General features: G+C 42.0%; 1 protein-coding gene across 5 annotated transcripts in view; it reads left to right on the plus strand.

Annotated features, from left to right (window-relative positions):
• LOC139558960 (collagen alpha-1(XIV) chain-like) overlaps positions 1-8,549 on the plus strand; it is a 95,389-nt gene extending 86,840 nt beyond the window's left edge. For 3 of the 5 annotated variants that reach the window (XM_071374497.1, XM_071374494.1, XM_071374499.1), the window contains one exon: positions 6,682-8,549. In XM_071374497.1, coding sequence (XP_071230598.1) covers positions 6,682-6,995 — 314 coding nt within the window. In that variant the 3' untranslated portion in view covers positions 6,996-8,549. Of the gene's footprint in view, positions 1-5,228 lie in introns of all 5 variants that reach the window. The other 2 variants (XM_071374498.1, XM_071374495.1) reach the window with 2 other exon arrangements.
• Positions 8,550-13,742: the final 5,193 nt, after the last annotated feature.

The following is a 13,742-nucleotide window of genomic DNA, read 5'->3' on the forward strand; positions in this document are numbered from 1 at the left end:
TAATGGGAATATGACTGAATATAAATAGTGTAGTTATTCCCTCGGCAAGGCAATCAAACAAGCGAAATGCCAGTACAGGGACAAGGTAGAGTCGCAATTCAACGGCTCAGACACGAGACGTATGTGGCATTGTCTACAGTAAATCAGGGACTACAAAAAGAAAACCAGGCACGTCATGAACACCGACGTCACACTTCCAGACAAACTAAACACCTTCTTTGCCCGCTTTGAGGATAATATAGTGCCACCGTCGCGGCTCCCCGAACAAAGAGCAGGCCAAAATATCCCTCTCAGCACTGCCTGGATTGCGCCAAGATGCAAACTCCTTTCTTTTGAGTTATGTTATAATCTAATTATTTTTAGGATAATACAGTGCCAAGGACTACGCCTCCCCAGCTCCTTCTCTGTGGCTGATGTGAGTAAAACATTTAAACGTGTTGACCCTCGCAAGGCTGCTGGCCCAGACGGCATCCCTAGCCGCGTCCTCAGAGCATGCGCAGACCAGCTGGCTGGTGTGTTTACGGACATATTCAATCGTTCCCTATCCCAGTCTGTTGTCCCCACATGCTTCAAGATGGCTACCATTGTTCCTGTACTCAAGAAGGCAAAGATAACTGAACTAAATGACTACTGCCCTGTAGCACTCACTACTGTCATCATGAAGTGCTTTGAGAGACTAGTCAAGGATCATATCACCTCCACCTTACCGGCCACCCTAGACCCACTTCAGTTTGCATACCACCCCAACAGTTCCACAGATGATGCACTGTGCCATCACACTGCACACTGCCCTATCCCATCTGGACCAAAGGAATACCTATGTAAGAATGCTGTTCATTGACCTCAGCTCAGCATTCAACACCATAGTACCCTCCAAGCTGATCATCAAGCTGGAGGCCCTGGGTCTCAACCCCGCCCTGTGCAATTGGGTCCTGGACTTTCTGACGGGCCGCCCCCAGGCCTCCAACTCAATCATCAAGTTTGCAGAAGACACAACAGTAGAGGGCTTGATTACCAACAACGACAAGACAGCCTACAGGGAGGAGATGAGGGCATTCGGAGTGCGGTGTCAGGAAAACAACCTCTCTCTCAACGTCAACAAAACAAAGGAGATGATCGTGGACTTCAGGAAACAGCAGAGGGAGCACCCCCCTATCCACATCGAAGGGACAGCAGTGGAGAAGGGGGAAAGTTTTAAGTTCCTCAGCATACACATCACAGACCAACTGAAATGGTCCACCCACACAGACAGTGTAGTGAAGAAGGCTCAACAGTGCCTCTTCAACCTCCGGAGGCTGAAGAAATTTGGCTTGTCACCCAAAACCCTGACAAACTTTTACAGATGCACAATCGAGAGCATCCTGTCGGGCTGTATCACAGCCTGGTACGACAACTGCACCACCCTCAACCGCAGGGCTCTCCAGAGGGTGGTACGGTCTGCACAACACATCACCGGGGGCAAACTACCTGCCCTCCATGACACCTACAGCACCCGATGTCACAGGAAGGCCAAAAAGATCATCAACGACATCAACCACCCGAGCCACTGCCTGTTCACACCGCTACCATCCAGAAGGCGAGGTCAGTACAGGTGCATCAAAGCTTGGACCCTGAGACTGAAAAACAGCTTCTATCTCATCAGGCCATCAGACTGCTAAACAGCAATCACTAACTCAGAGAGGCTGCTGTCTACATGGAGACCCAATCACTGGCCACTTCAATAAATGAATCACTAGTCACTTTATACAATGCCACTCTAAATAATGACACATTAATAATGTTTATATATCTTACATTACTCATATCACATGTACAGTTGAAGTCGGAAGTTTACATGCACTTAGGTTGTAGTCATTAAAACTCGTTTTTCAGCCACTCCACAAATGTCTTGTTAACAAACTATAGTTTTGGCAAGTTGGTTAAGACATCTACTTTGTGCATGACACAAGTAATTTTTCCAACAATTTTTTACAAACAGATTATTTCACTTATAACTAACTGTATCACAATTCCAGTGGGTCAGAAGTTTACATACACCTAGTTGACTGTGCCGTTAAACAGATTGGAAAATTATAGGCTAACTGACAACATTTGAGTCAATTGGAGGTGTACCCGTGGATGTATTTCAAGGCCTACCTTTAAACTCAGTGCCTTTTTGCTTGACATCATAGGAAAATCAAAAGAAATCAGCCAAGACATTAGAAAAATAATTGTAGACCTCCACAAGTCTGGTTCATCCTTGGGAGCAATTTCCAAAAGCTTGAAGGTACCACGCTCATCTGTATAAACAATAGTACACAAGTATAAACACCATGGCACTACGCAGCCGTCATACCGCTCAGGAAGGAGACGCGTTCTGCCTCCTAGAGATGAACGTACTTTGGTGCGAAAAGTGCATATCAATCCCAGAACAACAGCAAAGGACCTTGTGAAGATGCTGAAGGAAACAGGTACAAAAGTATCTATATCCACAGTAAAACAAGTCCTATATCGACATAACCTGAAAGGCCGTTCAGCAAGGAAGAAGCCACTGTTCCAAAACCGGCATAAAAAAAGCAGTTTGCAACTGCACATGGGGACAAAGATTGTACTTTTTGGAGAAATGTCCTCTGGTCTGATGAAACAAAAATAGAACTGTTTGGCCATAATGACCATTGTTATGTTTGGAGAAAAAAGGGGGACGCTTGCAAGCCGAAGAACACCATCCCAACCGTGAAGCACAGGGGTGGCAGCATCATGTTGTGGGGGTGCTTTGCTGCAGGAGGGACTGGTGCACTTCACAAAATAGATGGTATCATGAGGTAGGAAAGTTATGTGGATATATTGAAGCAACATCTCAAGACATCAGTCAGGAAGTTAAAGCTTGGTTGCAAATGGGTCTTCCAAATGGACAATGACCCCAAGCATACTTCCAAAGTTGTGGCAAAATGGCTTAAGGACAACAAAGTCAAGGTATTGGAGTGGCCATCACAAAGCCCTGACCTCAACCCTATAGAACATTTGTGGGCAGAACTGAAAAAGAGTGTGTGAGCAAGGAGGCCTACAAACCTGACTCAGTTATACCAGCTCTGTCAGGAGGAATGGGCCAAAATTCACCCAACTTATTGTGGGAAGGTTGTGAAAGGCTACCCAAAATGTTTGACCCAAGTTAAACAATTTCAAGGCAATGCTACCAAATACTAATTGAGTGTATGTAAACTTCTGACCCACTGGGAATGTGATGAAAGAAATAAAAGCTGAAATAAATAATTCACTCTACTATTATTCTGACATTTCACATTCTTAAAATAAAGTGGTGATCCTAACTGACCTAAGACAGGGACTTTTTACTAGGATTAAATGTCAGAAATTGTGAAAAACTGAGTTTAAATGTATTTGGCTAAGGTATATTTAAACTTCCGACTTCAACTGTATATACTGTATTTTATACCATCTATTGCACCTATGCCGCTCGGCCATCGCTCATCCATATACTGACATGTACATATTCTCATTCACCCCTTTAGATTTGTGTGTATTAGGTAGTTGTTGGGGAATTGTTAGATTACTTGTTAGATATTACTGCACTGTCGGAACTAGAAGCACAAGCATTTCGCTACAATTGCATTAACATCTGCTAACCATTTGTATGTGACAGATACAATTTGATTTGATTTGATAATGGCACTGTCATTTGGGCTTTTTGGGGCTTGGGTTCATAACATGTATTTAATGTATGGCTCATCAGGCTCAGGTAGCATCAGGCTTGAATGTTCATGCTGATCAACGCTCTAATCAAATCCAGACATATTTATATGCTTTAGAATGACACGTACGGTTTTGGTGGGAAATACCGGGTTACCCGGGAGAAAATTGATTTATTCTCGCGATGGAACATTTGTAAAATACCGGGAAAATATTCAACCCTAAACATGACCTATCTTGAAAAGAAAGTTCTCAGAATCATCTACTCTATTGTAGTACTAACTTACCAGTTACCCAAATTTCATTTGTATGCCCATACTGGGATATATTTAAGTAATTGGCATTTGTTTTCTGATTTACTTTATACTTAATAGACTTCGAATTCATATCAATTGAGACTCACTTGATTAACCTCAGAACTGAACCTCATTAAAATAAATGAGTGGATGTCCTTTATTCTCTGTTTTTGACAGCTCAGAAAAAGAAATGTCCCATTCTATTATCTGATGGTTTTACAGTAAGATGTCTGTGAGCATATGGTTTATTTATGAATCCAGTAGTTCCTGTTGTCATTTAAGCACCTTGAAATACAAAATGCACCCAAGATGCAGAATTCAGCTTGGAAACAATGAATTCATTCATTCGTATGTGAGAAGAAAAAAAAAATTGCCGCCATGTCATTATCCCAGTATCTTAGCTTGTGGAATTGAATTCAAACAATCTTGCTTGTTTAAAGTTCTATAGACCTTATAGATATTTGTAAATGCCTGTGACATGTATTTATGTAAAATATAGTTATTCCGACAAAATATCTATCAACTTTTAAAGCCTTATCACGATAAGTCGTATTTCAGTATGTTCATGTACAGACCACTCTATTGCATCAAGTATGGCCACATTTTACCAAGTTTCAAAAAGAAAATTCTGCATCTTTACAGTCATGTGATCATGATTTATTCAACATTATAAACTGGGTGGTTCGAGCCCTGAATGCTGATTGGTTGACAGCCGTGGTATATCAGACCGTATAGCACGGGTATGAAGAAACATGTATTTTTACTGCTCTAATTACGTTGATAACCAATTTATAATAGCAATAAGGCACCTCGGGTTTGTGGTATATGGCCAATATACCACGGCTAAGGGCTGTATCCAGGCACTCCGCGTTTGTCGTACATAAGAACAGCCCTTAGCTGTGGTATATTGGCCATATACCATACCCTCTCTGCCTTATTTCTTAGTTCATCATCTAATATACTGGATATTGTGAGTGTGAATACAATCTGTGTGAATACAATCTGTAGCGCCCTAACTGTAAATGCATGTGTGCATGGACACCTAGACCATCGATGATGTCTGTCTCTATTACCCTTTTCTCTGAGGAAAAGACGGTACGTTGAGCACACTGTACGGCTAGAAAGGCCGGCGGTGTTCTCCATGTACTCCACGGTGTGAGTAATACCAGCATGTGATTTTGTCTCGTCTGTCTGACCTGTGGTATGTGTGTGTCTCCCTCTCTCTCCCTCTACTTTCTCTTACTGAAGTCCAACAAAAGTATTGGTAGCGAGCAGCATTCAAAAAGGGTTGTAGTGGAGGTGTGAGGCTAGACGGGCTTGTCGCTTGATTCTACCCCCTTGCAATATCCCCTGTTTTTTTCGGTCAACAACAACTACTGCTTTGTTTCCTATAAAGATGTTCAAAGTCCCTCTCTTTGTAGAAACACATTCTACCTGAGCCTGAGACAATAACTCATTTAGCCATAAATGCATTTTTATGTTTCAGCGCATACAAGCTAAACTCAGCAAAAAAAGAAACGTCCTCTCACTGTCAACTGCGTTTATTTTCAGCAAACTTAACATGTGTATATATTTGTATGAACATAACAAGATTCAACAACTGAGACATAAACTGAACAAGTTCCACAGATGTGACTAACAGAAATGGAATAATGTGTCCCTGAACAAAGGGGGGGTCAAAATCAAAAGTAACGGTCAGTATCTGGTGTGGCCACCAGCTGCATTAAGTACTGCAGTGCATCTCCTCCTCATGGACTGCACCAGATTTGCCAGTTCTTGCTGTGTGATGTTACCCCACTATTCCACCAAGGTACCTGCAAGTTCCTGGACATTTCTGGGGGGAATGGCCCTAGCCCTCAACCTCCAATCCAACAGGTCCCAGGCGTGCTCAATGGGATTGAGATCCGGGCTCTTCGCTGGCCATGGCAGAACACTGACATTCCTGTCTTGCAGGAAATAATGCACAGAATGAGCAGTATGGCTGGTGGCATTGTCATGCTGGAGGGTCATGTCAGGATGAGCTTGCAGGAAGGGTACCACATGAGGGAGGGGGATGTCTTCCCTGTAACGCACAGCGTTGAGATTGCCTGCAATGCCCTTTTAGAAAGGCAGTCAGTAGAAAGGCCTCTTTAGTGTCCTAAGTTTTCATAACTGTGACCTTAATTGCCTACCGTCTGAAAGCTGTTAGTGTCTTAACGACCGTTCCACAGGTGCATGTTCATTAATTGTTTATGGTTCATTGAACAAGCATGGGAAACAGTGTTTAAACCCTTTACAATGAAAATCTGTGAAGTCATTTGGATTTTTACGAATTATCTTTGAAAGACAGGGTCCTGAAAAAGAGACGTTTCTTTTTTTGCTGAGTTTAGTATATATTTTATCCAAGCCTTCTCTTTGCTTCTGCAGTGAATGTGTACAGTTTTTATATTCCAAAAGGAGCCAGTGGTTGACTAATACTGATTGTCATTTGATGCGTTATTCAGTTGAGCTTTCTCATATATTTAATAAGAGAACCACTTAGATCTCCTTACCCTGTCAGTGTTGCTCCTCCCTACCCCTCTTTAACTCTTCTGGCCGCTTTGATGTCGTCGCTAACACTGTTCTTCCTGTGTGTCTCTGCCTCCTTCCTGTCCTGTCCCGCTAACCCAATCAAAAACAAACAAACACATGCACGCTTCGGGGGTGGCCACGGTGGCTATAGAGGGTGGCATCGGTGGTGACACTTCTGACCGCCACAATCTTCCCTTAGTCCAATTGCCCCCCAACACCTACCAGAACTATGACGAGGTGGAGGAGGAGGACCCCTATAGGTATGGCGAGGGGGGCTACCCCTCCGAGTACTATCAGCCCAACTACCCGGCGCCTCGACCGGTCGTGCCCGAGGACCCAGCCCTCACCCAGGGCGACGAAGTGCTGAGGTCCCCCGGGATCCACCGCTCCTACAGGAGCCTGGCTGACAAGAATGATAAGAAAGAAGAAGAGGGGCCGGGGGAGAGGAAGATGGTCGTCCCATGAGGGAGAGCAAGCTAAGGAGAGCCTTGCGGAAGTCGGGGATACACGACAGGAGTTGGGACTGTTCAGTTGGAGTGAGAAATATCCAAAGGGGGGTCTAAGGACTATCATAAAGTGCCTGATGTCAATGTCAAAGGGACATATAGGAGGGGAAGGGTGGCGGAGGTTGGAGGAGAGAGTGGGAGGGACCATCTTCTCCTTTTCTTCTCTCTGGAAGTGTTGTGGTTGGTGGTGTAGATAGGGGTTATGTACTGTTGGTCCCAGTGTGGTCAGATTTTTGTGTGTGTAAGTCAGTTACATCAAGAGATACATTTGTATTGTTGTTTTCTTTTCGTTTTCAGCATACCACCTAATCTCATTTAATGCAATTTATCATTTTCCTGGTCGCGGTTTACTTCAAGTGCTCGTTTATGATCTTAGTAAATACTGGAAGGCCTACAGTGTAGTGTAGTATAATATAATATATATATATATGTAATATATATGTTATAGTATAGTAGTAATATTTCAGTTCAGTGGGAGCATTTATGGCTAGAATATTACTCAAGAATGGATAGCAAGTGCTATTTGAACATTTTGAAAATATAATAGAATATTAACGATCTACTGGTCATATTAGTAGTGAATATAACTACCTATATTGATAACTACCCAACTAACATTATAAATAGACTCAGTATGACCAGTTATTCTCCAATTATTATTATTTATTTTGATGAAATGTCCCATATTGTAATATTTGCATGTGTGTTTGTTTATCATCTAATCATTCCATATCAATTTATAGTGCTATTTTGTCCCCAGCCAAAGGATACCACATATATGCGTTCATATCTTGACAGGGTCAAGCCATATATCCCAACTAATACCTCCATTGCAGTGTTCGCTACAAACATTTCTCTCTTTGTATTTTTAGGATATGTCTTCAAAGGGTGTTTGAGAAGGCGCTAAACATGTAATATAACAAGATTATTAGTTAAATTATTTTTGAATAAATGTTTGTTTTATTGCAAGTGTCTCGGACTATGGTCTCCAGAGCCCCTAAAGTATTGTGATGAGTTGTTAGGCCTGTGGTCTATTAGCCTGGCAGCGCTCAAGAGATAAACTATGTGGAACTGGCCACTGTGGCCCCTCTCATCAGAACATGGTTCTATCAAGGAAGTAATTTATTTTTTACTTGGTATTGATTTTTCAAACAATAAAATTGAAGTATAACCATTAGTCACGGTGGGTACTCTCAACACTGCTTCTTTGTTCATATGGATGTGTTTGTTTTCTCCGACTAGCAGGCCTAATAGCATGCACTTCAATTGAACCAATGGTAGAACTTAAATTACATTTTCAGTTAAAATACTTTTCATTACTAGAGGACCCACACAGATGGCAACTCCAAAGCAATGTGTACTTGCTATAGCTGAGAGTCTTCTAGATGACATCCTTAATCCTTGTCGTGGTTTTCTTAGCAATCGGCACTTGAAAAGGGATGCACTGAAACTTTGCAAGCAAACAGTGTGCAATACGTTCTTATTTTGAATCATTAAACTATACACTATCACAGCTTTTTTAGTACATTGCCTTTTTCCCTTGTCTATCTTTGTCATCAGCATCTTGCACTCGACATAGGACTTACAACCAAATGAACTGATGGAACTGACACACACCGAAACGGTGTGACGCCAGAAACGTTCTCCCTCTGTCTAATTGCAGAGTGAGAGTAGAGTCTGCCTCGCTATTATTTCTGCCGCCTCCCGAGGGGAGGTGTAATTACATGATCTGCACCCAGGAAGTCTCCAGGCCAGATGTTAGATCCCCTGGGATCACGCTGCTAAGTGGGGCCTAGTGACAGACAGACAGGTGCCCCTGTGCATAGGTCTGCCTTTTTTCTCCAGGTGATGAAAGATCGTTGCTGTGAACACCATGGACTGAATGTAATTGCCAGAGTCATGAAAGATACACACCGAAATATGTGCAATTAAGTGTGCAAGGCTTTCGGTAAGTAGTATCTGATAAAATCGCACTCCTCTTCCTCTACGATCATGCTCTTCCTCCATTTCATCCTGCTGCTTCCCAACATCCAGCCAGAGCCCAGATTGAGCAACTTGCCCTCAAACCCACCTTGGGACAAAGCTTAATTTCCAGATGATTAGCCCAGCCCAGGCATTTACTACATTTACCTCCATTCAAGTGCTTCATAGCCATAGGGGAACCACTACCATGCCTTAAGGAAAACTACAGTAGGTGATGACACTTGGCTTTACAATGGAGCTTTGAGGCCATCAAAAGAAAAGCACAATCACAGAGATGGCATCAAGAAACGGGTGTCACACTCCTGGGTGTTCTGTTGTCCCTTGGTGTGAGAATCTCTGCGGCTGCTTCTGAAACAAAGGCGGAAGTACTTATCTTCTCTGGAGGCCTCCACCATCCCAATAACATACAGAGGCCTCCACCATCCCAATAACATACAGAGGCCTCCACCATCCCAATAACATACAGAGGCCTCCACCATCGCAATAACAAACAGAGGCCTCCACCATCCCAATAACATACAGAGGCCTCCACCATCCCAATAACATACAGAGGCCTCCACCATCCCAATAACAAACAGAGGCCTCCACCATCCCAATAACATAGAGGCCTCCACCAACCCAATAACAAACAGAGGCCTCCACCATCCCAATAACAAACAGAGGCCTCCACCATCCCAATAACAAACAGGCCTCCACCATCCCAATAACAAACAGAGGCCTCCACCATCCCAATAACAAACAGGCCTCCACCATCCCAATAACAAACAGAGGCCTCCACCATCCCAATAACAAACAGGCCTCCACCATCCCAATAACAAACAGGCCTCCACCATCCCAATAACAAACAGGCCTCCACCATCCCAATAACAAGCAAACAGCCCCCTTATATACCATGTGGCAGGTACAGTTGAAGTCAGAAGTTTACATACACCTTATCCAAATACATTTAAACTCAGTTTTTCACAATTCCTGACATTTAATCCAAGTAAAAATTCCCTGTCTTAGGTCAGTTAGGATCACCACTTTATTTTAAGAATGTGAAATGTCAGAATAATAGTAGAGAGAATGATTTATTTCAGCTTTTATTTCTTTCATCACATTCCCAGTGTGTCAGAAGTTTACATACACTCAATTAGTATTTGGTATTATTGCCTTGAAATTGTTTAACTTGGGTCAAACATTTTGGGTAGCCTTTCACAACCTTCCCACAATAAGTTGGGTGAATTTTGGCCCATTCCTCTTGACAGCTGGTGTAACTGAGTCACGTTTGCAGGCCTCCTTGCTCGCACACTCTTTTTCAGTTCTGACCACAAATTTTCTGTAGGATTGAGGTCAGGGCTTTGTGATGGCCACTCCAATACCTTGACTTTGTTGTCCTTAAGCCATTTTGCCACAACTTTGGAAGTATGCTTGGGGTCATTGTCCATTTGGAAGACCCATTTGCGACCAAGCTTTAATTTCCTGACTGATGTCTTGAGATGTTGCTTCAATATATCCACATAATTTTCCTACCTCATGATGCCATCTATTTTGTGAAGTGCACCAGACCCTCCTGCAGCAAAGCACCCCCACAACATGATGCTGCCATCCCCGTGCTTCACGGTTGGGATGGTGTTCTTTGGCTTGCAAGCCTCCCCCTTTTTCCTCCAAACATAACAATGGTCATTATGGCCAAACAGTTATATTTTTGTTTCATCAGACCAGAGGACATTTCTCCAAAAAGTACAATCTTTGTCCCCATGTGCAGTTGCAAACCATAGTCTGACTTTTTTTTGGCGGTTTTGGAGCAGTGGCTTCTTCCTTGCTGAGCGGCCTTTCAGGTTATGTCGATATAGGACCTGTTTTACTGTGGATATAGATACTTTTGTACCCGTTTCCTCCAGCATCTTCACAAGGTCCTTTGCTGTTGTTCTGGGATTGATTTGCACTTTTTGCAAACAAAGTGCGTTCATCACTAGGAGACAGAACGCGTCTCCTTCCTGAGCGGTATGACGGCTACGTGGTCCCATGGTGTTTATACTTGTGTACTATTGTTTGTATAGATAAACGTTGTACCTTCAGGCATTTGGAAATTGTTCCCAAAGATGAACCAGACCTGTGGAGGTCTACAATTTTTTTTTAAAGGCATAGTCAACTTAGTGTATGTAAACTTCTGACCCACTGGAATTGTGTTACAGTGAATTATAAGTGAAAAAAATCTGTCTGTAAACAATTGTTAGAAAAATGACTTGTGTCATCCACAAAGTAGATGTCCTAACCGACTTGCCAAAACTATAGTTTGTTAACAAGAAATGTGTGGAGTGGTTGAAAAACGAGTTTTAATGACTGCAACCTAAGTGTATGTAAACTTCCGACTTCAACTGTAGATGGTAGATCATTCATCTGGCTAATTTTTGGGAAAGATCATGGTTAAATGTCTTCCTTTTGGTGGATGTAAGTGCAATTACAGTTTTGGAGTTTGAATACAAGTGTAGACTACTGCAATGTGCTATTTACAGGCTGTAATAGTTCAGATAGAAATTCAGATAGCTCAACGTTGGTCTATCAATGCATAATGTAGGCTTTGGGTTCATCATAACACACCTCTGGCAATAAAATAACATTATTGTCAAAGTGTACCTGTGAACTTCATCTCAAGAGAGAATGCCTGACTAATGTCTGACTTTAGACTTCATTCAGTAACTTGTGGGATATAAGGGCGTTTGAAACGTAATACAAACACCGATAATGTGAAGAGGAGCCTGCCTACATAACTGCCTCCATACACAAAAAAAGGATCCCCTAAAGGCAAAGTTACAAATCACTTTCTCCTGCTCTCTCTCCCCCGTTCTCTTCTCCCCCTCTCCCTCTTTCACTTTCACAAACTCAAACACGCAAAAAACATACACACCCTATAAGGAATGTTTTATCTGATTTCAGACAAGTCATGTCACGATCACCTCTAGGTTACTAAGTATTTAGGTCAAGTGAAGGAAGAGAAGTATCATCCGGGGGAAGAATACAGAGTGGCAGATGTTTCGCTCTCTACTGTGCGAGCTGTCAAAGCAAACAACCAGGTAATTTACAGGTACATTCCGAGGACATATTGAGTCACGGCGTTACATAAAGATGCCACAATCACCCTGTTTTACACCAATATTTGTCACTTGTGTTGTCCGGTTGTAGAGAAGTATCTTGTAAATGTAAATGTTATTGTTCTACTTTCACTGTGAGAGAACGTAAGAAACGTGCAGCCTTGAAAATAAGCTTGAGAAAGGATTGGAAAGTTTGGACCTAGTGCCCCACCTAGTGTGGATTTTCAGATGATGCATGATCTGGAAAGAAATGTCTGCGCTATACATACATACTGTATATATTATATTATTCTATTTGATATATATTGGATGTGTATGGGTGACGTACATTTTGAAGAGCTTCATTATCTCAGATCACTAAATAACGATAGGTCTGATGAATGTGATTACCACAGTCATTCTTATGTTTTGAACAAGACATTAGATGGGCAATTTGATGGGCCAAATGACTACCCTTTCCAATAGGGTAGTCATTTGGATTTCAATATATCAGAGCATGTGGAATTAGATTAGATTGCTTGAAATTAGATTCGATTTTCATAATCACATTCAATCAAATTAGCTTCCCATTAGACCATTTATACATAGGCTACGTGATTTGGGGTAATCAGACGTCGTGCCTGTTGATGTTATCATTGGGTCTCATCGTTTAGACCTAAAATAATGTTACTGAAGTCCCTTTCTACGCCTTGATCACACCTACATTGCCATTGCATTTTGGTATACCAGAAGTAAATTTATTTCCAATGGAACTGGTGCGTTTTCCTTGCAGCATTGCGTTGCAGAGGTAGTTGCAGTGTGTTCTGTGTGGTGCATCAATTGGATTTATCGAACGTATGCGTCAAACTGTATGGGTAGACGGCTTGACAGAAATGGTAGCAGAAGGTGAATGTTGAACTTTTGTTGCACAAATACACAGATGAATCTGCGTACCATTTTGCGCTAAATTCCATCACGGTGTGATCAAGGCGTTACTCTTTACCATAGATAATACAACTAGATTTGAACTGTTTGAAGAAAAAGTGAGATTTCAATCATTTTAGTTTTGATGTCTGACATTGAAATATATATCAGAAGGTTGTGATTGATATATCAAGATAAATAGTCTATTCTCAGATATTCCAAAAAGGAGAGAACATGCTTGATGTGCCAAATGTACTTGCATGTGAATGTGATGTAACATACATAGAAAAAATAAGTTACAAAGCAAAACTTTCTCTTTGGTCTGGTATCACTGTATAGATTAAATATTGATAGACCCTACACAGTGCATGCAATCATAAACATTTAAACAGCACGTGTGTGTGTGTGTGTGTGTGTGTGTGTGTGTGTGTGTGTGTGTGTGTGTGTGTGTGTGTGTGTGTGTGTGTGTGTGTGTGTGTGTGTGTGTGTGTGTGCCTGGTGAGGGAGGCCTTATTATACAGACCAGGTGGATCCATGAAAGAATTTGAATAAACACAATATCAAAAGACTAATGATACAACAGTGCAGAAAATACACAGTGCCTTCAACCTGCTCCATGCACCAGCAAATTTACAAGGGTAACGTAAGCAAGAAGACAAATGATCACTTCAACAAACTTGATGAAGTGCTCAAAAAACACTAGCGGAGTGCATACTCCTTTGCCTTACAATAACACTGATGCTGTA

The sequence above is a fragment of the Salvelinus alpinus genome, chromosome 29, assembly GCF_045679555.1.
Source record: "Salvelinus alpinus chromosome 29, SLU_Salpinus.1, whole genome shotgun sequence".
Taxonomy (NCBI): domain Eukaryota; kingdom Metazoa; phylum Chordata; class Actinopteri; order Salmoniformes; family Salmonidae; genus Salvelinus; species Salvelinus alpinus.